Source organism: Scylla paramamosain, chromosome 33 (assembly GCF_035594125.1).
Source record: "Scylla paramamosain isolate STU-SP2022 chromosome 33, ASM3559412v1, whole genome shotgun sequence".
Lineage (NCBI taxonomy): Eukaryota > Metazoa > Arthropoda > Malacostraca > Decapoda > Portunidae > Scylla > Scylla paramamosain.
This window is the reverse complement of record NC_087183.1, coordinates 17584634-17612446: the sequence shown is the minus strand read 5'-3', so window position 1 is coordinate 17612446 and position 27813 is coordinate 17584634. Positions and strand designations below refer to the sequence as shown.

General features: G+C 46.9%; 3 protein-coding genes across 16 annotated transcripts in view; 1 reads left to right on the top strand and 2 right to left on the bottom strand.

Moving 5' to 3' along the window:
- Positions 1 to 1369: 1369 nt before the first annotated feature.
- On the bottom strand, positions 1370 to 6788 carry LOC135089855 (mediator of RNA polymerase II transcription subunit 17-like). Of its 2 annotated transcripts, none has more exons than XM_063985998.1 (8): positions 6481 to 6788; positions 5894 to 6061; positions 5661 to 5802; positions 5333 to 5536; positions 4732 to 4912; positions 4113 to 4359; positions 3179 to 3470; positions 1370 to 2338 (listed from the first exon to the last, which is right to left on the bottom strand). In XM_063985998.1, the coding sequence occupies exons 1-8, from the start codon at positions 6558 to 6560 to the stop codon at positions 1652 to 1654; spliced, it is 2001 nt and encodes a 666-aa protein (XP_063842068.1). In that variant the 5' UTR covers positions 6561 to 6788; the 3' UTR covers positions 1370 to 1651. The 2 variants fall into 2 exon arrangements, with proteins under 2 accessions (XP_063842068.1, XP_063842067.1); XM_063985997.1 differs by having other exon boundaries at positions 4732 to 4924; positions 6481 to 6783.
- On the top strand, positions 6076 to 21939 carry LOC135089853 (vacuolar protein sorting-associated protein 11 homolog). 5 transcript variants are annotated; one of them, XM_063985984.1, is made up of 22 exons: positions 6076 to 6099; positions 9040 to 9108; positions 9671 to 9844; positions 10095 to 10347; positions 10742 to 10908; positions 11265 to 11354; positions 11849 to 11976; positions 12349 to 12558; positions 13007 to 13160; positions 13263 to 13409; positions 13734 to 13897; positions 14344 to 14494; positions 14845 to 15055; positions 15226 to 15370; positions 15683 to 15864; positions 16132 to 16333; positions 16518 to 16613; positions 16979 to 17066; positions 17455 to 17608; positions 19391 to 19531; positions 19902 to 19958; positions 20773 to 21939. In XM_063985984.1, the coding sequence occupies exons 1-22, from the start codon at positions 6091 to 6093 to the stop codon at positions 21411 to 21413; spliced, it is 3633 nt and encodes a 1210-aa protein (XP_063842054.1). In that variant the 5' UTR covers positions 6076 to 6090; the 3' UTR covers positions 21414 to 21939. The 5 variants fall into 5 exon arrangements, with proteins under 5 accessions (XP_063842054.1, XP_063842052.1, XP_063842053.1 ...); XM_063985982.1 differs by lacking the exon at positions 6076 to 6099 and adding an exon at positions 8306 to 8392 and having other exon boundaries at positions 12352 to 12558; XM_063985983.1 differs by lacking the exon at positions 6076 to 6099 and adding an exon at positions 8306 to 8392 and having other exon boundaries at positions 19400 to 19531.
- A 1608-nt stretch (positions 21940 to 23547) lies between these two features.
- Positions 23548 to 27813, bottom strand: part of LOC135089854 (proton channel OtopLc-like) — a 110033-nt gene continuing 105767 nt past the window's right edge. For all 9 annotated transcript variants that reach the window (XM_063985986.1, XM_063985992.1, XM_063985989.1 and 6 more), the window contains 5 exons: positions 27545 to 27744; positions 26404 to 27370; positions 25999 to 26174; positions 24818 to 25870; positions 23548 to 24466 (listed from right to left, as the gene is read on the bottom strand). In XM_063985986.1, the coding sequence (XP_063842056.1) occupies positions 24347 to 24466; positions 24818 to 25870; positions 25999 to 26174; positions 26404 to 27370; positions 27545 to 27744 (2516 nt within the window). In that variant the 3' untranslated portion in view covers positions 23548 to 24346. The remainder of the gene's footprint in view (positions 24467 to 24817; positions 25871 to 25998; positions 26175 to 26403; positions 27371 to 27544; positions 27745 to 27813) is intronic.

The window sequence follows — 27813 nt, the reverse complement described above, 5'->3', positions numbered from 1 at the left end:
GAGAAAAACGGACCTGTCTCGCACCGCTAAAATAAATAAATAAGTAAATAAATCAAATCAGGGTCTAGCTAGATAGATCAACGTGGTGCGCCCCATTGGACAGAGGGAGAAGAGGCGTGTTGTCTAAAGTTCACGAGTCAGGACGGCAACCCCGCACCAGAGGAAGGTACCGACGGGGGCCGCGGACAGGGAGAGGGGAGAGGGACAGAGACAGGAGAGGGAGACAGAGAAACTGCCTCTCACGGCCGAGCGAGCGTCGGGAGACAGTAGAGCGCGTCCGACCCCGCCAACCTCACCACTCTGACTGAGGCGTGTTGGCTGCCACGCCCCTCGCTGCTCACCGCCACGCCCCTCCACGCCCGACCCATCACACCGCAGAGATGTCCACTGCTCCTCGCCCCCCGCCGCCACACCTCTTCGCCACCACCTCCCCGCCCTCACCCACCCTCACCCATCTCCGCCCAGCGTCCAGCCTCATTGCACGTCTCAACTCTTTTCATGAAGCAATATTCAGAGGGGCGTGAGTGCGTGAATACGTGCGCACGAATGAACGCCGCTAAATAATGTTAAAGTTAACCATTTTTCTTGACAAAATGAAGCAAAGCAGCGAAGCAGGGTGTGACTAACGAAATGACTTAATCAGCCAACACAGCTCATGCAACATAAGCCAAGTCCTCAGGGTCAGTGATCACGGTAGGGCAAGAAGTAATGGATTAAACTGAATATCAAGTTAGCTTTTAAAGAGATAGGAAGGGACTGGTTCTCAAATACAGTGATTTATGAATGGAATATATTCAGTAATCAGATTGTTAGTGCCGAGTCGATAGGGAACTTTAAAGGATTAGACAAATTTATGGATGAGGATGACAGGTGGAAATAGATGTTTCATACAGGGACTGCCACCTGTAGGCCTGACAGCATCTCACAGCATCCGTTTCCTTATATTCTTATGTACAAGCTGCTACAGAAACCATTGGCAGTCTTTGAAGGAGGAAGGGAGATGACAAGTTATGGCATTCCCAGTGCAATTATCCTCATTGATCACAACCATGCAAGTAATGTATTCATCTGGCACTGGTAGCTAAGATTGGCATGACAGAAAGGTTTCTATTTATTCCTGTCCTTGCATGCTGCCATTAATTCTCCTTCCTCCCTGTCCCCTCACATACTGCAACTGTCAAGCTTTCATTTCATATGCTGTCATCTTGCACTGTGGCATCTGCCACACACACATGCTCTCTTAGTCACCCCAGTCTCCCTAAGCCTTCTCAGTAATCAGACAATCATGAAATGCTGCCTGTGGTGCCTTGTCCACTGTGAAGTTTATCAGGATCAGGGATAATTTAGGATTTGTTAAAAAAAACAGGATGATTGTCTCTAATAATATTAATACATCAACAACTATACAAAAAATTTGTACTTCCCTTGATAATTTATTGTTCTCTCTGATCAAGGAACATTCACTTCATAGTTTTTTCCTTTGAAAACTGAAACACAACTCACTGAATTCAATGAGGAAATGTTTTGCAGGTAAGCCTGTCCTTTCATTTCCACCAGCAAGACCAAGTTTCACAAGCTGGTGTGGGCATGTGGAGGGAGAATTCATGAGCCAGACACAAACATGCACTCGTCACTGGAGCCAAGGTGTTCACTAGGCCGTAAGGGCAGCCATGAGCAGCTCCATCTTGTTGAGAAAGTTCCTTCCCTCCATGCGGTCGTGGCGCACCTCCTGCCACACAGAGCCCAGGTGTTCCCACCGCTGCTCCGACACCACTGTGGACGGGTAGAAGTCCGGCCGCGGTGAGGACGACACGAACACTGACACTCGTTGGTGTGGCCCCGAGTGCACGCCAATCACCTTGTTGCCCGATGGGGATGCCAGCATCACAGTGGAGGCATTGCCCAGTGGCTCAATGGTGCCTGTGCCGATGTTCTGCTCTGACGACAGAACAGTCCACCCGGTGTACTTGGCCAGGCCCTGCAGTGCCGCCATGTTGTGCTGGGATATCTGGCACAGGATCAGGTTCCTCAGCTCCTGTGGCTCAAAGGACATGGTCATGATCTTCCCATCCCGACAGATGCACTTGAGGGTCCTCTCGAAGATGTGGATGACCAGCTTGGTGCGCAGGGCGGAGTCGTAGCCCTGTGTCACGATGTTAATCTTGACGCACGACTGTGTGGGCGAGTTGAAGGCATTCCAGTGGGACACGATGAGCGGGTCCTTGAACTCTGCCGCCAGCTGGTCGATGACGTACATGGTGCGCAGCCGCAGGAAGTTGTGCTGCACCTGCCGGATGATCTGCTCCAGGAGAGTCTGCTCCCGCATCATGTTCAGCAGCTGTTGGCGTGACAGGAGGCTGATGAGCAACACTCTGTCTAAATCTATCTAACAATAGTCCCTAAGAGGTTCCATGAGGCAATGGCATTGACAGGATCCTATAACAAAGCAGCCAACAGACTCACACAGCTGGGAAACACACTGGAACAGCAACCAATGCAAGCCCAGATGACAGGTTTATGCCATGGTTATGTCAGGAACACCCAAGGTTCAGTGGCTGACTGGGCAAAGACACTGCTATGCCACCAGTGCAGGCCAGCATTTGTGCTGGCTGTCACCTCACGTCCTGGCTCCCCACACCCAGCACAGTGTCACAAGGGTGCTCAGGATTCCTCCCTCACCCACAGTAACCTTCAGAGACTCCCAGACAACCCAAGTCCAGCATGACAAGGGTACTCAGGATTCCTCCCTCACCCACAGTAGTCCTCAGAGACTCCCAGACAACCTAGGAATTTAAGTCAAGCAGGAGCATCATGGATAAAGAATCCCTAGGAATTCCAAGACAAGACTTTCCCAACTGGAGACAGCTGAGTGCTTCAACAATTGGTAAGATCAACAGATATGCTTGTAACTCCCAGACTTCACTTAAAGAACAAGAAAAAAGGCCAAGCAGGAAGTATATATTTTTCTTTTTTCCTATTCAAGAGAGGTTCAGGCCAAGGACTACAAGAAAAGCAGAAAAAAAGGCCCACTGAAGATGCCAGTGACTTAAGTGTAAAGCTAAAAGGATCATCCAAGATCAGTGGAGTAGTGTTTTGAAGTGTTATCAATACACTCTAGTACAGGAGCAGCCCAGCCAGGAGTTATATAACAGACAATAACAAGTGAAGACTGTCTCACCTGGTTTCGGTCCATCCCCTCCAGGCCCGCTGCTCGCCTGCGCTTGCTCATGCCCATGGAGGCGTAAACGGGGTGAGGCAGGGGGTGCTGGAAGCTGTTGTGGTAGACGCGGTGCAGCAGCTGGTGAAGGGAGTGTTCAAGGTCGTGCTCATGTTTGTACTTGGAGGGACCCATCAGGCCTCCCCCAGTGGTGGTGCTGCCCACGGTGGTGCCTCCTGTCCCGCCTCCTGCCACTGCTGGCCCTCCACCTCCTGCTGCGGAACCCTGCAGTGTTCCACCCTTGGGCCCGCTGCTGTGAAGGCAAGGGATGTTTGTCACCATCACATCAAAATTCAAAACATCACGGCTGGTTATTAAGGGGGATGCTCAGAAATTCATGACTTCACATGAATTTGTAAAAAGAAATCCTGGAGGGGAAAGAAATCATGGAAATCTGTTATATTAAAGTAACTAGTACATAAACACAAGGAAACAGAAGAGGAACTGCAATCAAATATATAATATATATATATATATATATATATATATATATATATATATATATATATATATATATATATATATATATATATATATATATATATGACTTAAATCATTAGATATAACACTTAAATAATGTTAAATACAATATATTTCGTCTTGATTTAAATCATGATTATTTTATTCTGATTAAAAAGACTTAAATCATACTTCATATTTAAATCAAACTAAGCCTGTGTGAGAAGACCTAAAAACCACCACACTGGATGGAGCTTGAAGTGTTAATGGACAGACAATATAAAGATAAGATATGCAAAAGGTATCAAGACAGAGGCACACACAGACAGAAGGCACCAAGATGGAGGCACACACAGACAGAAAGCATCAAGACAAGGGCACACACAGGCAGAATGCACCAAGACAGGCACACGTCACATCCAGGGCCATGACTCACTTCTTGCTATCGGAGTGACACAGGCCGACCAGTAAGTGGATGCCTGGGAAGATGGTTGCCGTGATCTGGTTGCCGACCACCAGGTGAGGGATGGAGGGGGTCAACTTGACAGCTTCCCGGGCCAGCTGATTGAAGAGCTCCTTGCAGAAAAGCACATTCTGAGCTTTCTCCAGTTTCTGCTGCCATGGTGTTTCCCCAGCCACAAAGTCGCTGCTGGTGAGTTGAGCAGAGCAAATGTCTTCCTCATCTGGAGGGAGACAGGATAAGCATCAGACCACAACACAAGGAAACAAGACAGGTCACACTAAACAAGTATAAACGTGAAGATTTTGATGGTGTTGAAAGCTCATAACACCTTCCAGTCTTACTCATTATATTCTTGTGTGCTTCCTTTGTTGGAGTGTCATAAAACTGTAACAAACTCACAGGAAATGATAACACAAGGGATGAGACAAACAAAATGACATTCCTTAAAGCACACAAAGATGTAATTAAGCCATGATACAAGATATTAAAGATGTAAGCCTTGCCATATCTCCCTATACATTCCCCCTGTTGGCTGTCATACACTTAGCAAACTCACAAGGAAAGACAGTACAAGTAGTGAGACAAACAATACCTTTCTTGATGCACACAAAGATGTAAGCTGAACCGGTGAGCTCCGTGGGAACGTTGACTCTGAGGGAGGACTGTGGGGCCCGGTTGGCCATGGGGGACAATGGGGATGCCGCACCACTAGCCCCCACAAGAGAGCTCGGTCCTGTCACATCATCTGCCTTGGACACCTCAAATATCCCTGTCTGGGGCAAAACCTGTTACTGGTTTCATGAGATTCAAGACAAGTAATTCACTGGTTTTCCATTCATTCATAAGTTTTTAAGTGGTATAGGGGATATAACAAGGTGATGTAGGCAAAATTCTCAGGATCAGTTATCAGGGTGGACTAAGAAATAATGGGTTCAAGCTTGATATAGATTTAAAAGAGATAGGAAGGAATTGGTTCTCAAACAGACAGGTAGATGAATGGAATGGACTCAGTAATCAGGATGTTAGTACTAAGTCATTAGGGAGCTTTAAAAAAAGATTAGATAAATTTATGGATGGGGATGATAAGTAGAAATAGGTAGTGTGTTTTATACAGGGACACCCATCTGTAGGTCTCATGGCTCCTTGCAGCTTTCTTCATGTTCGTGTGTTCTCATAAAACAGGCTTAACTAACTTGTCTGAACATGGAGCCAGCTGACCGGTACGAGAGGTCGCCAATAATGGTGTTCCCAACTTTCTTCAGCCGCCAGTTCTGCCGGAGCCGCAACAACTCAATGTGGAAGTCCTGAACAGGGCGGTTTGGTCTACCAATTTCAGCCTGTGAGGCACGGAGGCGATCACCTCCTGTGAGGAGGATGGAGGCCGCCGATTGCAGGCTCTGGTGGAGGAGTGAAAAGTAAGGCATGAATACCAGTCAAACATAGCAAACAACAGGCCTCATAAAAATAAACAAACAGGTGCTATTCATGGCAAATTTCTATTTTCCTGCAGGAATACCACACCTTCTTCAGGGAGAGGAACTGTATGTATGCCTTAGGTTCTGGGGCCTCGGCTTGCACAGGATCGAGAACCATGTACTGGTGGGGCTTCTGCTTCACAATCATCAGCAGGTCGTGCAGCACAGACACTTCCGTCAGCGCTTGTCTGAGCCACACAGAGAGAAAAAAGTCAGCAGGCACATTGTTTTTAAGATATTGCATCATTAAAGAGACAGATGCACTATATCAACACACACCTCACTTTATTTCTGACTTCTTCAAGGGGCCAGTGTGGCTGCTGGAACGGCTGCTTCTCTTCCTCCTCTTCCTCCTCCTTCTTCTCCTCGGTGGTCACCTCCTCCCCATCAGTGGCAAAATCAATCTTCCTCGCCAACTGAGTGAGGTTTTCTGACATGGATGGCGGCCTGAGGGGTGGGGAGGGGAGTGATGAGGAATGAGAATGGTGAGTAGTGAGTACAGTAAGTGATGCTTCCTATATAATAACAAATGTAAGGGGTATTATGAGAGTAACCTACTAATATAGGAAACCTACTAATTTCCAAACGATGACTTTATTTCTGGGCAAAATATGATGCCTTTTTCAAATCGTGATCTACAAATGAAGGGATCAGCAGTGACCTTACCTAATCTAACCAACATCTCTCGGATAATGAACACAAATGTTACTTAATTACTACTGAAACGTAAGACACAGGAAAATAAGGGAAGCTGCAAGAAGCCTTCACATACTACTATCAACAAACACTTCCCGATCACTGCGCCCCACCCAACACCCATATCTCAGCACCAACACACCCCTAAGGACACAAGAGGATACACTCACTGCTGATATAATTCCGTGCCATCGTAGAGCACCTCCAGCACGGCATTTTCCCCCGGCACCTCCAGCCTGATGTCCGCCATGGCTCCGTTTGTTGTTGTTGTGAGGCGGTGGTGGTGGCGGAGGTGACGGTGCTCAACCTCTGTCAGTTTTTCTTTCCAACGGTCTTCATATATAGCTTGATGCTGCCCTGTGACTTGTGTTCTTCAAGTAGGTTAACAAAGCTGTGGAAGCCTCGCTGCAGTCAACTTCTTTTAACAAGAGTTAGAAGAATTACATCCTTTAGGGAAGGCATAACTTATAACATGTATATATTTTTAGTGCCAGATCATCCTAAGGCACTAATGTATTGTTATACACAGTCGTCTGCTAACCTCTTCATGGATGCCCGCACAGCATCCAAAGGGCGCGACCGTAGGGCGTCACCAAAGGGCGGCACCGTAGGACGGCACCGTCGGGCGGCACCGTAGGGCGTCGGCAAACGTGGTCACCGTATAGCTGCATCGTAGGGCGGCACCAAACGATGGCACCTTAGCGTAGCACTATAGAGCGCTACCAAAGGGCGGCACCATAGGGTGTCACCAAAGAGCGGTACCGTAGGGCGTTACCAAAGAGCGGCACTGTAGGGCGGCATCAAAGGACGGCACTTTAGCTTAGCATTATAGGGCGGCACCAAAGGGCGACACCATAGGGTGTCACCAAAGGGCGGCACCGTAGGGCGGCACCAAAGGACAGCACCTTAGCGTAGCACTGTAGAGCGCCACCAAAGGGCGGCACCATAGGGGGTCACCAAAGGGCGGCACCGTAGGGCGTCACCAAAGGGCGGCACCATAGGGCGGTACAAAAGGGTGGCACCGTAGGACGTCACCAAAGGGTGGCATCATAGGGCAGCACCAAAGGGCGGCACCGTAGGGCGTCACCAAAGGGCGGCAATGTAGGGCGTCACCAAAGGGCGGCACCGTAGGGCGTCATCAAAGGACGGCACCGTAGGACGGCACCAAAGGACGGCACCTTAGCGTAGCACTGTAGAGCGCCACCAAAGGGGGGCACCATAGGGCGTTACCAAAGGGCGGCACCATAGGCGTCACCAAAGGGTGGTATCATAAGGCGGCACCAAAGAACGGTACCTTAGCGTAGCACTAGAGCAGCACCAAAGGGCGGCACCATAGGGCTTCACCAAAGGGCGTCACCGTAGGGCGCCACCGTAGGGCATCACCAAAAGGCGGCACCGTAGGGCAACACCGTAATCCATCACCAAAAGGCGGCACCATAGGGCGTCACCAAAGGGCGGCACCGTAGGGAGTCACCATAAGGCGTCACTAAAAGGTGGCACCGTAATGCGTCACCTCTCTTTTTTTTTTGGGGGGAGGTGGGAGAGGGGGGTGGTTCACACACGTCCGCCTCAAATGATATATATATATATATATATATATATATATATATATATATATATATATATATATATATATATATATATATATATATATATATATATATATATATATATATATATATATATATATATATATATATATATATATATATATATATATATATATATATATATATATATATATTTTTTTTTTTTTTTTTTTTTTTTTTCTTTTTTTCTTTTTATCCTCTGTATCTTCACTGAATCCATATTTCATATTTAATATTCTTCCTTCTTTCTCTCATCTGTCAAAATGTTAAGAGAACATTTTCAGTTTTCCCAACAGTTCACCAATACTAAACCATTTCAATTAAAAAACATCAGGCCACGCTCTCTTACAAAAATCACTATAAAATTAACCATTAATGATTTTCATTCTCATATAAGCCTGGTGGAGATGTTAGGTGTGTGTTTGTCTGAAGGAAAGGAGGAAGGGGCGGAGAGGCGGTGGTGGTGGTGGTGATCATGGCTGCGCTGCTACAGGTGTGTTTATATGCTTGTTTGTACTTATGTCACTCATACTGACTTTATCTAGACGTGTACTTATAGTTTAATACCCCCTCGTACTTTGGACAGGTGGTGTATTGTCTTATTTCTCACTATAATGACCCAGACTCAGCTGTGGACGTTTTCATTACATGGGACATTTTTTCGGGTACATTGTTACTCTCACCAGTCTCAACAGGGCTTGTCTTACTCCTCTCATCAGGTAGAGCCCCTCATTCTGAGGAATTTGAACCACATGTATATCCACCGCAAATTAGTCTATCTTAGTCCATCCTGACGGATTCTAAAAGGTAGGTTTAGTTAGGTAAAGTAAGATTAGGTTAAGTTTTTGCTGTGAACCCACCACCTTCACCGTTGTACACACAGCTACTACAACTATTTCCCTGCCGTCGTAATATTGGATCTAGTTAAGGTAAGGTTTACTTGAGGTTAAAGCATAAAAAAAATGCTCACTGAAGGTGCCAGTCCCTCAGTAGTTATGGTCACAAATGGATCATCCAAACTTATGAGAAGTGTCGTGAAACATCCCGCATGGAAGAGTTCAAGTCATAGGTGGGAGGAAATACAGAAGCAGGCAGGGAGTTCCAGAGTTTACACTTACTAATATTTGTTTTGTGTTGCAGTGGAGGAAGTTCAGTTTCTTTGATGTGACGGCAAATATTGATGGTGGGCAGCTGGCTGAAGCTCTCAAGGTGGGCAATGATATGATATTATGAGAATGTACTTGACATATCACTATTATTATACTTGATATATCGCTATTATTATCTTGTACTCAAGCTCTTATTGTGGGTATTTCATGTATGGATTCTTTGTATTTATTTATATATTTATTTATTTGTTTTTATGTAAGAGGGGGGCTTGCCAAGAGTAACAAAACAGCTACACAAAAAGGACCCATTGAAGATGCCAGTCCCCAAAGATTGTAGTCAAGTGTTATTGTAATGTGTGTGTGTGTGTGTGTGTGTGTGTGTGTGTGTGTGTGTGTGTGTGTGTGTGTGTGTGTGTGTGTGTAATGAGAGTATTAATTAATGTCGAGTGTTTCCACCATGTGTGTATGTGTGTGTGTGTGTGTGTGTGTTTCAGTGTTATGACCTTTGTTAAAGTAGGGATTTATGATGTGTTTAAGAGTGTTTGGATTGAGAAGAGGACTACCACAGTTAATTTTTAGTGCATTTTGAAACTTCCATACCTTAAGTGTGTTGAGAAATGGTTTAGCAGTCCCTCTGTGTGACCTGATGCCTTATGCTGCAGGGAGCAGAGGTCACGTGCACGGCTGGGGGTCGCGGACAGGTGTACATTGGGGACTCAGCTGGGTGTGTGCACGGGCTCAATCGGCAGCTGAAAGTGAGCACATTTGTGGCACATGGGCAGCCAGTTCGCTCCATCACGGCCTTTGACCACACCAGCATTGTCATCACCATTGCCGTGAGTTGTCTATGTTGTTGTGTTCATTCCACACCAGTCGTTGAAGTGTGCCACATGTGCCATTCTTCCCAGTGCATAGTTGCGTGTTGGGACATGTGGTAAACTTGCTAATAACTCAACAGGGAGCACAGTAAATAATGAATCACATTTTTAAGAGGTAAGTCAAAGCTTACCTTGCTACAGTTTTGTGAGGTAGACTCGCATGAAATACCAGTTTGTGGCTTGAAGTAGATGTGCATTTTGTCAGCAGGATGGCAGCCCTGGGACTCCTTCAGAAGTCAAGGTATGGTCCCCAGACAAGCTGGACTCTCAGGGGCGACCCACGTGCCTGAGATCCCTGGCCCCTGATCCCCGGCCAGCCCCAGCCAGCCAGAGACAGTCCCAGGCGTCCCAGTCAGGGCCCAGCAGGAACCAGGTGCCCCATGTCACGACGCTGGCAGTGCACCCCAACCTGTCCCTCATGGCTGTGGGCTTTTCTGATGGCTCCATCATGTTGTACAGAGGTGGGGTTGTAATGTGTGTACATATTTACCTACATTTTTATGTAAGAGTGGCACTGGCCAGGGTAACAAAAAGAACAAAACTAAAGAAAAACCAACTGAGGTGCCACTCCCAAAAAAAAAGAGCCAGAGTGTCATCACAGTTATATTTACTTGATTATAATTACTGGCCCATCTCCATAATTACTTTTATCCTACCTTTATTTCAATTATGTTATTGCTGACACTGCCTCTTCATTTAGTGTATTCCAGATGTGTGTATTTCTATGGTAGGGGCTGTTCCTCACTGCTTTCTTATTTAATATATTTCTAACTTGTGTATTTCCATGTGAGAGGCTGTTCTTTATGTTACTGAGGCATCTGCCAGTAACTGCTAACAACATGCATTGATCCTCAGGTGAAGTGAGCAGGGAGCGTGGCAGCAAACATAAGGTGTTGCTGACTGTTTCCAGTGGCCTCACGTCCCTCCACCTTCGCCACACCACACGCTCCACGCATCTCTTTGCCACCACGCGCACCCACACCTACTGCATCAACCTCACAGTTCGGGACAAGGAGACCACAGTAAGCAAAGCAACCTCTCTTTAGGAACAGGCTTTCTCAGTGGGTCCCTTTTTTTCTCTCATTTTATGTTGTCCTCAGCTACTGCCCGTCATGCTTTAAAAAAACAAAAGCACTTCTTGGGTGAAAGGCATTGTTATCAGCATCCTGTTTGCGTATGTTCATCAGACTGACATCACTTTTAATAGGTGTGTTTGTTGCCCAGAAGAGATATCCACACATGATACTTTGTGGAGTAGGTAAGGCAAAACTAGACAGACCCAGACTTGGCAATGGAGTGTGTGTGTAACAGGAGTTAACATTAACTTGAATTCATTAATTGGTTGCTTGCCATTTTTAATTTAGTGTGCTATTTTCAGGTTGAGCTGGATGGTCTGGGCTGTGAACCAGGCTGCTCAACACTGGCAGACGGCAGACATGAACATCACTTCCTGGTAGCACGGCCTGATGTGAGTGCTGCTTTGTTGTCACTGTACACACTTCAGATAGCCATTGCACACTTAGGACTACTTATATTACCTATTTAATGAGAACAACTTAGAATAATGGTGAGCTTTCTACATTTTTCTGCTTCAGTCTCTGTCTCTTAGTGTTGCTCTTTGTACATGCTATACACAGTTCAGATAGCCAGTGCACATTTAGGATCATTTGTATCCCAGATTTCATTATAATTGCTTGAAATAGTGGAATATTGGTAAGCTGAAGTCTTTCCACATCTTTCTGCTCTCTCTCTCTCTCTCTCTCTCTCTCTCTCTCTCTCTCTCTCTCTCTCTCTCTCTCTCTCTCTCTCTCTCTCTCTCTCTCTCTCCTCTCCTCTCCTCTCCTCTCCTCTCCTCTCCTCTCCTCTCCTCTCCTCTCCTCTCCTCTCCTCTCTCTCTCTCTCTCTCTCTCTCTCTCTCTCTCTCTCTCTCTCTCTCTCATCTCCTTGTCCTAATACCAACAGGCTCTCTACAGCTACACCAGTGACAGTCGAGGGTCATGCTATGTATTCGAGGGAGAGAAGACCTTGGTGGCCTGGTTCCGTGGGTACCTCATTGTTGCAGCAGCAGACAAGGGAGGCCCAACCACCAGGTGATTTGTGGGGCTCTTGTGTCCATCCCCATATTGATTTGTGAGGTTCTTATGTCCATCCTCACAGTGAAGGAGTCACTCCATCTAGTCTCATTCACTTCTGCTTGAATATTACGTGGGCTACTAGTGAATGGTGGTGTGAAGAGGTTAAGGTGGCTGTAGAGGAAAACAGGAAGGTGCCTGATTGGTATGGTTACAAAAAAAGGATGGAATGTCATACGAAAGTACAAGGAAAGCAGAAGAGAAGCAAAATGAGCTGTGTGTGATGCTGAAGGGAGGGCTGATGAAAGATTGGATGAGCTGTTTAAGATATGACTAGTGCACTAACTGGATGTTTTTTTTCTGTATGGTTTTCTCTGTCTCGGCTGCCAGAAGTGGGGAACGCAGCATTACAGTGTATGACCTGACCAACAAGCTGGTGGCTCTCAGCACAAGGGTGAGAGGCCTGGCTGGCGTGGTGGGGGAGTGGGGAGGCCTCTACCTGGTCACTACTGAGCCCTCCCTCATCCACATGTCAGAAAAGGACCTTCACAGCAAGTTTCAACTCCTGTTCAAGAAGAATCAGTTTGATATTGCCATCAGGTATGTTGTGTTGTTGCTGTAAATGTTATGTATTGTGGTAACTTTTTTCATGTAAGAGATGACTCTGGCTTAGTGCAACAAAAACACACTGAATAAAAGGGCCCACTTGAGGTGCCAGTCCCTAAATAGCATAATGAAAATAGTTATCCAAAAATTTTAAAAGTGTTTTGAAATCTCTCTCTTGAAACAGTTGAGGTCAAAGGCAGGAGGAAATATGTAAGCAGCAAGGAGTTCCAGAATTTACTGGTGAAAAGAATGAAAAATTGAGAATACTGGTTAACTTGCATTAGGGAGGTGGACAGAATTAGGGTGAGAGGAAGCAGAAAGCCTTGTGCTGTGGGAAGAGAGGAGGCATGCAGTTGGCAAGATGAGAAAAGCAGTTAGCTTGAACTCTTGCCTTCATTAGATTCTTTAATGCAGAACATAATGAGTTTTTGTGACCACTCAGCCTGGCCAAGACTCAGTGCTGTGACCAGGAGGAAGTGGCGGAGATCCTGAAGCAGTATGGTGACTGGCTGTACAGCAAAGGGAACCATGCTGCAGCAATGGACCAGTACCTCAAGACTGTGCCTCACCTGGAACCCTCCTATGTCATCAGAAAGGTAGGCAGGGAGATGGGATGGTTTAGAGATACATGGCTTGGTTGGCTTCTTGTAGCTTCACCTATGTTCTTATGTTCTAATTGTTTTTTTCTTTGTTCACAGTACTTGGACACACAGCACATCCACAACCTGACCACCTACCTCCAGGCCCTGCACCGCACAGGCTCAGCCACTGCAGACCACACCAGCCTCCTCCTGAACTGCTACACACGTCTCAGAGACACTCAACAGCTCAACGAATTCATCATGGTGGGACATAAATCTGTATACCATCTCTTGCGTACATTGCCCACACTTGGCTCCCACTGTGGTGGTAGTCATCTTACTTTGATCCCCATGTGGACAGTAATAGTCATGCCAATCACTCACTTTTTCTCTCCAGTGTCTTGTGTAGCATGATGAATGTTAATGATGATGTGAATACTTAATGGCAGGCAGTTGAAATACAGTGAAAGGGTGAGGTGGGCATAACTGGTCACATGGGGGCAAAATGCCACAAGAGGAGTGTACATATGTATAGTGAAGTCTACATTCATGAGACATTGTAATAGTGATACAGTGTCTCCATGACAGAGCAAGGAAGGTGCAGTGGAGTGTGACGTGGAGCTTGGCGTGCGTGTGTGTCGCAGTGCTGGCTATTATGATCACGCCCTGGCCCTGGCGGCTCGACATGGCCTCCACCACCATCACCTGGCCATCCTCATTGACGACAAGAAGGACTACTCTGCTGCCCTGAGGTGAGGCCAAGAGGCAGCTGGGGGTTGGGTGGTGCATGGAAGTGTAATGTGTAGCTGTAGTAAACTGAAAGCATCTAATTTTTGTATGGATGTATTTGCTGAATAGTCGTATTTCATAGTTAATAATTCTTTGACTTGCTTAAGCAATTTTAATATAGATCTGCAGAGATGTCTTATTATTATACTCTATCATCAATTTGGAATCACACTTTTGACCTTTATTTTGGAACTGGCATCTCAGTGGGCCTTTTTTTGTACTTTTGTTACCCTTGGCCAGTCTCCCTCTTACATATATTTCAGGGGAGGTTAATGATTCAGTTCAGTACAATGTGTTGAGTGGAATGGACAGGTGTGGTGATTAAGGTGTGGTGGTGTTTAGATACATGGTAGTAATTTGTGTTGAGTGGAGTGGACAGGTGCAGTGACTAAGTTGTGGTGGTGGTCAGGTACATGGCCACACTAGAGCTGGAGGAGGTGAAGGCCAACGTGCTGCGCTACGGCTCTGTCCTACTGAACCACGTCCCAGATGAGACCACTGAGCTGCTCATATCACTGTGCACCGATTACAAGCCCTCCAACTCACCCATTGTGAAGGAGGTGGGTGTGGCAAGCAACAAGGTCTGCACTATTAATATATTTGAAATTAAAAGACAATTCTGAGCTGAGCTGTTGGTGAATTTGTTTGGGCTACTAGTGAATGTAAATGTTTTTGCTGTACCTCTAGTGTGCAAAATATTTCTTGTTTAAAGGAAAGCTAGGAAGTATTAGAGTTTGTTTGTTTGTTATGATTGTGTTTAGATGGAAATATAATATCTAAAAACAGTTAGGAATAGTTAGAAATGCAAGTAGAATGGTCAGAAATAATTAGAGTATTTAGAGGACAGACACACACACCCACACACACATACTAATAGTCAGCCTAACCATGTTCCTGCATTACAATACAGGGATCCCTGGACAGCTACCCAACTCCTGAGGACCCAGTGAGGGCAGATCCTGAGGAATTTGAGTATCTGCTGGTGGGACACAGTGAACAGGCCATTACCTTCCTGGAGCGGCTGACAGACCCTCACAACCCCAGCAGGCAGCTCCTCTCCCCGCGCCTCTACACAACCTTGCTGGCAGAATACCTCCATCAGTACAGCCTGGCTCCAGAAGGTCACTGTCTTTCATTAGATTTATAGATTTGGTTGAGGGATTGTATGGTTTGTGCTTGTTTGGATGCTTCATGTCTCACTGGATTGTTGCTTTAAATTGCTTTTCTGTCTGTCTAAGATAAGAAGCAAGCACATCATCTTTCCTGGTCTTACTCCTTTTGTTACTTACAGGCCAAGACCAGGTGGCACTTGGAGAGAAGGTCCTGGCACTGCTGCGTAACCCGGACACCAAGGTGTGTCGTGACCAGGCACTGCTACTCTGTGACAAACATAAGTTCCATGATGGCAAGCTTCTACTCTGGGAACAAGCTGGCATGTAAGTGCTTAATAGAAAGTTCTGTTATCTGTGCTTAGACCAGCTGTGGCATAAAGTTATACTAATTTTCTTTTGTACTATATTGTACATGAATATCACGCAAGAATGTATATTATTGGGGAGCTTTAAACATTCACATAAATTTGTAGATGATGATGAGTGGAAATAGGTAGATGTGCTTCTTACACAGACTGCCATGTGTAGGCCTGATGGCCTCTTGCAGCTTTCCATATTTTCTTATATTCTTACATTAATTTATACTGCTACCATATAGAGGAGGAAACCACAGTATCACTGCTTACATGCACACAGGTTCGAAGAGATGCTGGCCTGGCATGGGGAGCGCGGGGAAACGGAAGCTGCACTAGCCGTGTGTTCCCGCAAGGCTCAGCAGCAGCCTAGCCTGTGGTGCTCCTTCCTCCGCCAGCTGGCCAGCGCCTCTAGCCCCAGCCCCCCAAACCCACACCACCTCTCCACCTGCCTCAACAATATCGGTGAGACATGACACAACAAAGGTTTATCATCATGGCTTATGTGTTGTAAGAGATGGAGTTATTCAGAACTAAAAAGACAAAGAGTAGGTTGAAATCATATTTATTCACCATAGTACCATCTCTTCATGTTTGTTTTCATCTGGCAGGATTTGCTCTGAGGTTGAATACAAATAGTGCAGCACTCACTGTGGTGTTGATAATTATTTAATACCCATGTTGTGAGAAAAGACAGAGCAAATGAGGACCACATTCCTTCCATGATTGCAGAAGAGAAAGGTCTGATGCCAGCGCTGGAGGTGATGGAGGTGCTGGCCTCATCTCCACACATCACTCTCGGACAGGTGCGGGATTACCTGCTGGGTGTGGTTGCCTCCCACTCCAGCACACTGGCAGCCGAGGCCTCCCGCAGCCAGCAGTATGCCCAGGAGACAGCCAAGATGCGCGACACCATCAGGGACCTGCGAACGGGGTGAGGAAGGGAGGCTACGGGCTGGAGAGTGAGGATAGGGTGGAGGATAGAGGGTGAGGAAAGAGTACAGGATAGAGTAGAGAGTAGAGGGTACAGGATAGAGGATAAAGGATGGGGAAATTAAGGGTAAAGGGTAAAAAGTTTATGCAGAAAGAGCACTGATGAGTTTTTCCTCCTCTGACAGTGCCACCCAGTTCACTGCCACCAAGTGTAATATTTGTAACAATGAACTGGAGCTGCCTTCAGTGCACTTCCTCTGCAGGCATTCCTTCCATCAGCAGTAAGTGAGCTTTTTCTTTTCAGCCTTTTTGTTGTCTTTGGCCTAAGACCCTCTTATATGTTAAAAAGAGAAAAATGAAAGAAAAGTATTACTTGTGTAGTTTTTGCTTCTGTATACTACCAGGAAACATACAGGGAGTGATGAAGATGTGATGAAATGAAATGTTTACTGCCTTGTGACAGAATTTTATGAGTGAGAGATAAATGGCAAGTTTGTAGCTGGTAATAAATTCAGGAGGAGGGTGTCTGCCTTGTTATCTCTCATGGCCATCCTCCCACACCCACCTTTACTTGATGTAGCAGGCAGTCTATTGATACACACTCACTGCTGTTATCCCAGTATACTCATGTTGTCCTGTGTTTCAGCTGCTTTGAGAGTTACAGTGAGAGTGATGCTGATTGTCCCATGTGCTTGCCAGAGAACAAGAAAATGATGGATATTATCAAGGCACAGGTAAGGGGTGTGACTTTGAAATGGAAGTAATGTTTTGATTTTTTTCTTTTTGTCGTAACATTTGAGGTTTGGGTGGAGGGAGAATAATAATAGTAATAATAGTGATAATGGTCAGTTTATTAGTATAGCAGTAATGATATTGAAAATGTGCATACAAATGGGGAGATTTTAGTTTCATTTGATTGCAAATAGGGATGATCTAAAAACTGGAACCATATCAACTCAAGAACATAAGGAAATAAGGGAAGCTGCAAAGAAGCTGGCAGGCCTATGTGTGGCAGTCCCTGTATGAAACCTGCCTTCCTTTTTTCCCATTTTACCTTGTGGCAGTCCTTGTTTGAGATGTGGCTCTTTTTTCCCATTGTTAACTTGAGTGTTTGGTCAACAGGAGACACACCGGAGTCAGCACGACCACTTCCATGAACAGCTGGAGCGTTCCTCAGCTGATGCCTTCACGGTGGTGGCTGACTATCTGGGGCGTGGGGTGTTCACTCACCTGCAGTCCCTGTCAGCGCTTTACCCTCGCCTCAACACCACCAAGAGTAAGGGTGCTGCTTGTCAGTCTTTAGTCATGCATGTTTCCTATGCTTCTTGAGTCTGTTCTCTGAATGATGATGAAGCTTCTGGGCCAGAGGCTTGAGCCAAAATACAGGAAAAGTAGGGAATGTAATTTAGCCATATTTTGAGAGAAGTATGTTTGTATGTGGCTAGCTGGGTCATGCCTAAGCTCCTGGGGTGTAATAAGGTGGTCCAAAAGACTTTCTCTTTCCATCAGGAGCCAATGGGGCTAAGAGTGTGAATGATGTGAGTGCAAGTGTGGTGCTTTGTCTGGGCTGCCCCATGTGTGATTGGCTTGATATAGATACAGACATGTTATGAGGGAGATTCTTCAGGTGGTCATGAGGAGGGTAGCTGGCCAGTTGAATTAGTGTCTGAATGTTTAGGCTCAAGATGGATGGAAGGTTGATTGGTGGATGGATGGCTGTGGGGAATTGGAAGGAGTATGTATGTTTGTTAAGGCTTTTAGATTTTCTTTAGTCACCACATTTGTCACTGTTAGTAGAATACTATAGCCAGAAAGTGTTATTGCAGAAATATTAGTTATCATCCAATTGAGAGCATTATTAACTAGCAGTTTGTGGCCTTTGAGCAGATTAAAAATATTATTTCTGAATAGATTATGGTCTTGGGCAAAGTGAAGATAATTTTTGATATGATGCATGACAGCCTTTGTCTCCATGCTGTATGGTTGTGTGGTAGCCAGTCACATGCCTTGGCTGGCTGGAAGAATACTGCAAGAATACTGCTTGATGGAATGAGGAGACTAGGGAACTTTTCCTCACTAATTTTCTTAAAGCAAGCAAGAAAGGTGTGACGTTATGCCCTGGCTGCCTTCCTTTAAAGCAAATGTCAGCCTTGTGTTTAGCTAAATTAATGGTCATGGATCTCTGTCTACATGCCAGGCTGATGTTCCTCTTAATGATGGGTTGCCAAGACAAAATGTCATGTCTTGTCTCATTGCTGGAATAAAATATGCAGAGGAAATGATCCCCAGCCCCCTTTTACCTTCTCTTCTTTGTTCTGCATTAGTGACACACAGGCAGTACATTGGCAGTATTCTCCTGGCACAGGAGCAAAGTGTGTGGCTGGGCTGTCTCCCTCTACCACAGAATGTTTATTGGGTAGCTTTGCAGAATTGCGTTTGCTTTTGATGAAACCCCAGAATTATTCTATTTTACCCGAAGTGATAGTCTGTAATTTTGCTATATTCATTTTATGAAGCCTCTGAAAATTTGTATTGTTTTCTTGTGCAGTTGTTGAACTTGTAAAGCTTAAGTAGCAGGTGATGCATATTGAAGGCTGGATAGTGAAGCTTGATTCTTTGAACTTGTGATTCTGTTACTTCACTGTGAAAAATGTTACTGATATTAATGCAGCAAAGTTCAGCTTGTTTAGTATTGTATTGCAACAATCTGCAAGTCTCTATGTGATCAGATTCCCCAGAATAGAATGTCCCAGTGCCCCACCCAGCCAGTGAGCCACACTGGACTGGCCAGTGTGGCCACACCACTGCATTACCTGCTATGTCAGGCTTGATTTATTAGCCATTGAAATAATTTATTTGGTGCTTGCCTCAGTTGCCTGTGTAATGTTACTTGTTACTGTCTTGAAGCAAGCCGGCCAGCTATTTGTTAAGGCATTCAAAGTTGTTGTGGTTAATGGTTTGCAACAAGCTTGCATTTTCTTGAGGCATTTGAGTTATTGTGGATGTTTCCCTGTTAGTTTGTATTTTGTTTGCACGTGTCCTTTAAACCAACTGACAGTTGCTACAGCAGGTGGAAGAGGAGGAGGAGGAGGAAAAGGGGCAGAACAGATAAAGAGGAATGAGGTGGCTGATTCTAGTCAAGAAGGAGGAAGAGGCACCAGGCACTACCACACACCACACCAGAACAACACAGCTTCGGGTCGGTGAAGTATACACGGTGGTGGTGGTGCTGCAGTTGATCTAACACCCAGTGCTTTAATAGTGTCTAAATCAGTATTTTAAATCAGTATTGTTGTTAACAGCTTCATAATTAACCAAAGCTTTGGAATAATGAGATTTTTGTAAAGCTTCACTATGCAAATGCCAGTCACTATGGAAATGCCAGGGAATTTAATGTTGCTTTATAATGATCATAAAATTGCCCATAAAATCATTGTAACCATTAGAATCATTAGAAGTATACTGCATAATAGTAAACTGCAGAGAAGTTAAATAAATCTAGAATAATGCTTTAATTTCTGACAATTCAAGTGCATTAATCGATTAGTTGTTTGTGATCTGCTTTGCAGTTCCTGAGGTGGAGAGTCGACTCCGTGCACTGGAGAGAACCCTTCCAGGCACTGCTGGTGAGTGGCGAGGCAAGGCTTAGATGGATGGTGGGAAGTGAGCGAGTTGTGATAGGAGTCTGTGGGCTGAGAGAGGGAAACAATCACTTGCAGAGAGCTGGTGTTGTTAACTGGTTAGTTGTAGTAGTGATAATTCTCATACTACTCATACATCACCAATTCAAAATAATACTTATTGTATGCTCACAGCTATGCGTACAGCAGGAACATAAAACTACAGACATGTCAAGACAAATTTTATTGAAAGCTACATTCTCAAAATTTTACCTCAAAGATTCTTTGAAAAAGTGTCCCTTTCACCAGGAGAAAAAAAAAAAAAAAATCAAATAAGTTGGGGAGTCCTTTGAACTCTTATCACACAAGGCAGCTTATTTACCAGCATCACAGCCAGCCAACAAGTCTAACACATAGGTGACAGTAAAGACAGTACAGATATTTTGTTTTATGATGGTACTGAGATTCTGGCATCTTCTATGGAAGTGTCACCAGCATGAGGCATCATTCATGGGAGCGAGTGACCACTGGGCATCAGACATCACCTGTGGGAGAGGGAAAGGTTAATTCTTCTTAGTGTTCATGTGTTCATTTAAAAGTAGTATGTTGTTTGTAAACAGTACTGTGGGAGACCAAGAGTTTTTCCTCCAAACCTCTGAATCACTCAGCAGTGCATATCATTTGCAAGTAATTCCCAGTTTGAAATCTACTTATCCAGCATCATTGATAAACATTCTTAGTCGTTTAATATTTGTGGATGACTTAAGATCACTGACTTACACAGAAAAGTTATTACTGTAATATGTGATACTGCTTTCAGGCATGGGCAGTGAAGGACGTCTCCGAGTGAAGGAAGGCAAAGGTCTTGCTGTGTTGGAACCTGAATCTGAGGCTCGCATACGCCTAGAGGGAAAACCAGGATTGTCAAAGTTCAGCTCCAGTGGCGGCTCTGTAAGGCCCAATGACCCCAATGCATCGAAGGCCTTGACCAGTCCCTCTGAGGCTCAGCTGAGGTCTTCCCTGTCATCGAGCATCCTTGTTCCTTCCCCTGAGGGTCGAGTGAGGGGTGGCGAGACCTCCAGGATGGGTGCTGGAGCGTCCAGCCCTTCCCTGCATGACCACATCACACGCTCCCCTCACACCACCAGATCTGCAGATAAACGCACTATGAATCAGGCAGTAGAGTCCATCTCCTCAGCTCTCGCCTCCACACAGGTCTCGTCCTCCCCCAAGAACAAGCCATCAGACAACCCATTCCAGGAGGAAGACTCAGCCACTGGAGGGAATCCTTTTGGAGATTTTGAAACAGAAAATTTGGAGAGCAACCCATTCGCTGATGATTATGATGAGTCAAAGAACCCATTTGCAGCTGACACTCCCAGCACCACAAGTCCAGATCCCAAAAACCCGTTTGAATCGGATAACTACGACAGCTCACTCAATCCCTTCGCTGAGTCCTAGGCATGATTAACTTGTAATTACAGGCTGCTGGTTGATACACTGCAGATCTCTTTTGTGTATTTTGAATTATTGAACAACCTTTGCTGTGATTCCCTTCAGAGGTTGCTGAGAGGCTGGTAGTGCACTGATATTTCATATATGAAAAGGATATATTTCTCATGTAAATATTGCAGGTTTGTTCCACTATACATACCTCCTTATTGAAAACATTGAAGTTGGAGTGGGTGGTACAGGGCAGTGTCTTGAAGACCTAGTCAGAAAAATTAAAGATCTTTTCACTTCATTGTATTTGCCGAGGTGGCTCGCATTCCATCAATATTATATTAACATGTACACGAGGCAACTTGTGTGAGAGGGATCTGTGTTACCTGTGGCAAATTCTCACCATCACCAATAAATTAATTACCGCCAAGTACATTCACCTTACAGGCACACACAGCAGGCCGTCTCACACAAGGGGCCCAATATATGCTATTAAATCCACATGTATATTATGTATATCTTAAAATAAATAATTGATTTTCAAGTGCATTTTAAGTTTTATGGCCAACCTAACCAGAATGACTTATTAGATCATTGTGCAGATACTTCAGAAACAATGTGCTGCTTTCAAGACTGTTACAAAAGGCTAACCTATACAACAAGACATGCATCTGGTACTCAGAGCACTGCAAACAAATTTGAGTTGTCTGTACTATATGATGAGATTCGCTGAATGTCAGAGGTTCTTTCAAGTTCAAGCAGTGAATTATACAAGTTCATATAATATATTAGGACTCGCCTGCATCCTTTGTTTCAATTCTACTCTATTATTTTCTATTCTTTATTTTTTATCACTATTTATTGGGGGTTGCAAGGAAGAACACTACAATACTGAAGGGAGATGCCGCATTGAGGTGTGAATCAAGTCTACTTCCGTCTCCCCTTCTACACAGTGATAAAGTTAAAATTCATAAACAAATTAGTATATTATTTTTTTTTCTTCAAACAAGAATTAATAAAAATTAACAAGGCACCTCTCCTCGTGGAAAGCTGTTGTATTGAAAGCTTCTCTCTCCCTTTCATGAACCACTTCGTATGATATAATGCATAAAAAAAGAAAAAAAAAAAAAACAATAAAGCATCTCAGCCAGTGCGTGCCAAAGGAGAGACTACATCTCTCCTCTCCCCTCCTCGCCTCGCCTCGCCTCGCCTCGCCTCGTCGCTGTCAAGAATGGCGGAAAAGACACGCTACCTTGCCAGTGTCAAAAGTCTTTGGAAATAAACCTGTCACGGTATTCACTGAAATGTTTAAGTAACGAAACAATTCATTGACGAAACTCGCCAACCTTACCAACCACTCATCAACCTAACAACAGTGAAACCCTCTGCACGAACGCACCAAAGAGAGAGAGAGAGAGAGAGAGAGAGAGAGAGAGAGGGGGGGAGAGAAACGTCACTATGTAGGTGAGGCGAATGACACTGTCCCTTGCGAGGAGAGACTGATGACCCCGGTTGTTCGCACCACTCCAATCCTTCTCCACCACATTTCCAGCGTCCATTCATCAAAGAACTCCCTTCACTCACTCAGGGTTTCAGAAACACCGCATACACTTACTAAAAGCTCCTGCAGGTTCATACTCAGGACTACGGAAGGCAGGAGGACCAGGCAACACACTCTCTCTCGTCCACAGCAACTGAGCGACTGAGTGAATCCTGCGCCCCTGCCCGTGACGTGACCAAGATGGGGCGGTTCGAAGCATGAGCGTGAAATCTCGAGCCTCTTTAACCCTTAGAATTCGGATGGTCCACTGAAAGAGTCTACTGTAAGTCAGAATTGTGTAAAATTAGAGACTTTTAAACTACGGAAATGACCAGTTGCAGTACGTGACACAGTGACTGCAAGAGAGCAGCCACAGATCGCAATAAAATCACATAATCTCAGTTCGAGTAAGAATTAAAGAGACCACCGGATCCAAGGGTTGAACAGTCTCGTCCCAGAGTGGCTACTTCTTACTTACTTCTTGTTCATTGTGTGCAGTGACGACACCTCTCTTAACGACTTACTCCTCTCTTCGTGTTCCTCCTTATATCCAAATTCTGCCTCGTCGTCGAAGTTAATTACTCGTTCGTGACTCAGAATGAAACCAGTGGGATAAATCAATATTTTATTTGGCATAAGTACAAATGATTCGCTTGTACTTGTCTTATAACTTAAGTAAACAAAATTAAGTACAACATGTACAACACAGAGCGAGAGGTAATGCCGGGCCTTGGCGGCCGTGCAGCGTCCGTCTCTGTCAAGTACTCCAGAACTGCTGCTGCTTTGCGAGCCTCCACTATGCATACATATCACAAGAGGAGGAGTCGAGGCGCTCGACACCTCGGCCAGACGCGGCAGCCGACCGAGGGCAGCGCGTCGACCTGACCAGTTTATCACAAGGGGCGAGGGTCAGTATCTACAGTTGTATGGCATCATAAATACAGGATGAGCAATGAGAGCGGCTTGGCACCTGAGGCAGCGCCTGTTATGTACACACCAGGGAGGGAGCCGAGGGGTGCCAATGGCCGGCCCCTCCTACCGCTGACCCTTGGCACTCCTGTGTGTGTGTGTATGTGTGTGTGTGTGTGTGTGTGTGTGTGTGTGTGTGTGTGTGTGTGTGTGTGTGTGTGTGTGTGTGTGATTTACACTAGCATTCAAAATCAAACCCTGTCTATCGATATTTTTAAAACTTATTAATACTATTGGTAAAATTTTTGTATCTATAATCGGCTTGCGGGCGAGAAGACCCCTGGAAAGCAGCTCAGGTGTGCCTGGTCGGCGGTGGAGGGCTGGGGTGATGTACTATGTACAGGACGCAGCCGCCGCTGCTGCTGCTGCTGCTGCTGCTGCTGGGGAGGACCCGGATCGAGGCCAGCCTCTGTAAAGGGCGCCGCGCTAGAGGCCGCTCCTCCTAGTGGGACTCCTCCGGCTCGTACGACGCCTTCCACATGTCCGCCAGACACACGGAGGAGTGGAAGCGGTAGAAGAGCGCGAGTGGCAGCGTCAAGTGGGACAGCAGCGTCCACAGCTCCTGTAGGGGGAGGGAGAGGCGATGTTAGTGAGTTCATTGCTGTCACGACTAATAAAACATCTGAATAAGTGGTTGTCTCTTATAAATGGTTTTACGCTACTCTCCTCCTCCTCCTTCTCCTCCTCCTCTTTCTCCTCCTCCTCCTCCTCCTCCTCCTCCTTCTCCTCCTCCTCTTTCTCCTCCTCCTCCTCCTCACTGCTAACTTCATCACCATTACCTTCTGTCATAACTAAAGCAATAACAACCATGAAAACAAAGAATATGATAACACAAACGTTAGGAAAGGAAGTTGCGAACAACTGGCCAGCAGTTGAGCCTCAGTTAAGGGAAGGCACTTGAGAGAAGACTCACCTTGCCGTAAAAGTCGTAGAATAGGGAGTTTCCCTCGGAGCTCTTGATCTCAAATGTCTGCAGCAGCCACATTGCCACGTTGGCCACCACCAGGTACGTGATCACCTCCCTGCCGGGCTTCTTGTGCTGCAACGCCTGCGAGTTGGAGCAGCGGCGCAGGCCATCGTTCATCAGCGCTGTCTGCAGGATGACCTGGGACACCTGCAGGACGGAAACGCACACGGACAGGTAGTTGCCGTCCGTGATGGAAGGCACCATGGTGAAGAAGGCGTAGAAAAAGATGCAGGGCAGGCACACGAAAAGCAGGATGTCGTCCACGGCGCTGATGCCGTGCTTGATCATGTCCAGCAGGCGGATGGAGTTGTAGGCGAAGAATCCCGCCACTAACATGCAGGATAGCAGGATCACCTCGCTGGCGCCGTTGACGGTGGCGCCCAGCGCGCGGGTGCTCTCGGACGCCGAGAAGATGAAGAACAGGATAATGGAGATGACGGTGGCTACGGTCATCAGCAGGCCGGCGAACAGGCCGCGATTGGAAGCGTGGCAGTCCACATAGATGATGAGGTTCGAGCTGAGCGACTTGCTGTTGTCCTCTTCGTAGGTCACCTCCACTGAGGGAATGTGCGTGTGGCGCTCGAAGCGGCCGATGTTCTCCCACAGGAGGATCCAGAGACCCACCATCAGGATGTTAAACTCGATGCTGAAGGGGTAGAGGTAGGGCGTGGTGGCGTTGATCATGCTGGACAGGTGGGTGTCGTTCTCACACCCGTAGTTGATGGTCCACGAGGACGAGGCGGGAACCTTCTTGGCCGCATAGGTCACCGAGTGGTCAACGTCGTTCTCGATGGAGTCGTCGCCGTCCAGGTCGTTGAGCAGCGAGTACTTCTTGTAGGCCTCGGTGGTGCCGCTGTAGTCGTAGCTCTTGTCCTTGCTCTTCATGAAGATGGCCTGGAGTGTTTCCTGCATGATGGTGAACACCCAGAAGCACAGCGAGGAGGCGATGCAGTGCATGATGCCGAACCTCGCAAACACCTTCCTGCGGTTGATGATGAGCTGCGGGCGGGGAAATGGATAATTAACACACAGCACACACCACAATCACTCAAATAACCACCCGGCATAACAGAACAGAACAAGCCTTCCTCGAGGGCCGAGGAGGCACGGTCAGTGTGGAGACTCACGTTGGAGTACTTGAAGATGAAGAAGAGCTGGTAGAAGGCGTACACAGGCTGCAGCACGTACATCACCACGTCAGTCGTGCACGTGCAATTCTCGAAGTCCTCGTTGTCCTCCGTCAGGTACAGGATCTTCTGGCCCAGGTTAAGGCCGGTGTGGATCAGGTAACCCAGGCAGAAGACTGAGGAAACATAGGCAGTACTATTAGGTTAACGCCAACCACCACCACCACTACCACCACCATTAACTTACTCAATATACACTTGTTCAGGAAATATCGAAATGTGTAGGTTTTGATGGAAGGTATATGACAATAATATCCGCAATACAAAGGTTAGAGACTTGTTTGGGAGAAAAGTGGCATGAGTAAGTGTGCCGCGTGCAGATGGCGGGCGGGAGGAGAGACTCACCTGTAGCACCGATCTTGAGGTAGAGGGAGCCGCCGTGCCTGCCCGAGGTGAAGCCATAGTACTGCGGGATGGTCCTCGGCGCCTCGGGCACGTTGATGCGCAGCTGGTACTGGCCGTCCCCGGTGGGCTCCAGCTGCACCTGCTCGTCCTTGTTCACCTGCTTGGTCTTGGCCTCCTCCAGCGCCCGCGAGATGTGGCTCACGTAGCGGCGCACATCCACGTGCACGTAGAAGAGCCAGAGCAGCTGCACCACGATCAGGAACACGTTAAAGGCCTCGGCCATTGCGGAGTCGTGGTTGTTGAAGGTGTCTGCCAGGTAGATGACGATGCCCAGCGTGACCAGGAACACCGCGTAGATGATGCTCAGGTTCTCGCTCAGTGTGTGGATGAACCAGGACCTCTTCTCCTCGTCATCGACGGGTTGCGGCGCCCCGTGGTGAGGCTCGGGCATGGCGCCGCATCCTGCCTCGGGGTGGGGATTGACCAGCGCCTGCTGGCTCTCCACCTTGTGCGGGACACCCGTCAGGGACGCCTGGGAGTCCATGTGCTGGATGCCGTGGTAGGCGCCGGGCGGACTGTAGCCCACGTCGCTGTAGATGGACTGCGTGTCGTTGTGCAGGTTGGGGTACATGCTGGTGGATACCACGGGGTTGCCGGTCAGCGACACCATGGACACGGAGCGCGTGGTGTTGGGCGCCTGCGTGAATCCCGAGAGGGGTGTCGCCGCGCCCTGCAGGTTGAGCTGCACCACCATGCTGTGGCGCCGGGCCTGGTTGTGGTGGACGCCCGCCGGGTGGGGAGGCGGAGTGTTCATGATGGGCTCCGTGGGGATGCGGTTGAGGGGGGGTGGGGAACCCACCGGGAGCACCAGGGGGGAGGGCTCCATGTGGGTGTGGTTCAGCGTCTGGTTATTCATCTCACCAACAACACCAGACTTGCGGTGACCTTGAGGCAAGTCGTCCAGACTCTGCAACACAGGGCGCCGCGTGTCAGTCTGCGTGGAGGCTGCTCGCCTCACACACACACACACACACACACACACACACACACACACACACACACACACACACACACACACAAACACACACACACACACACACACACACACACACACACACACACAGAAGCTCTCGAGACTCACCTCGCTATCAGAGTCGGACTGGTAGAAGGACACGTCCTGAGTCTCGTGAGTCTGGTGCTGGTTCGCGAGGTCGTTCACGGAAGCTGTGGGAGAGAAGCTGGTCTGCGGGGCGTGGCGGTTCACTTCTGCCACATGGCCTCCGCAAGAAGAATACTCGGACGGCACTCCGGAGTCCGAGCTGCTGTAGAAGCCCCGAGACACTGTGGGGAGAAGAGGCGCTGTGAGACGAGGCGGACACCGGCACACGAGCCACCGTTATGACACAGGCA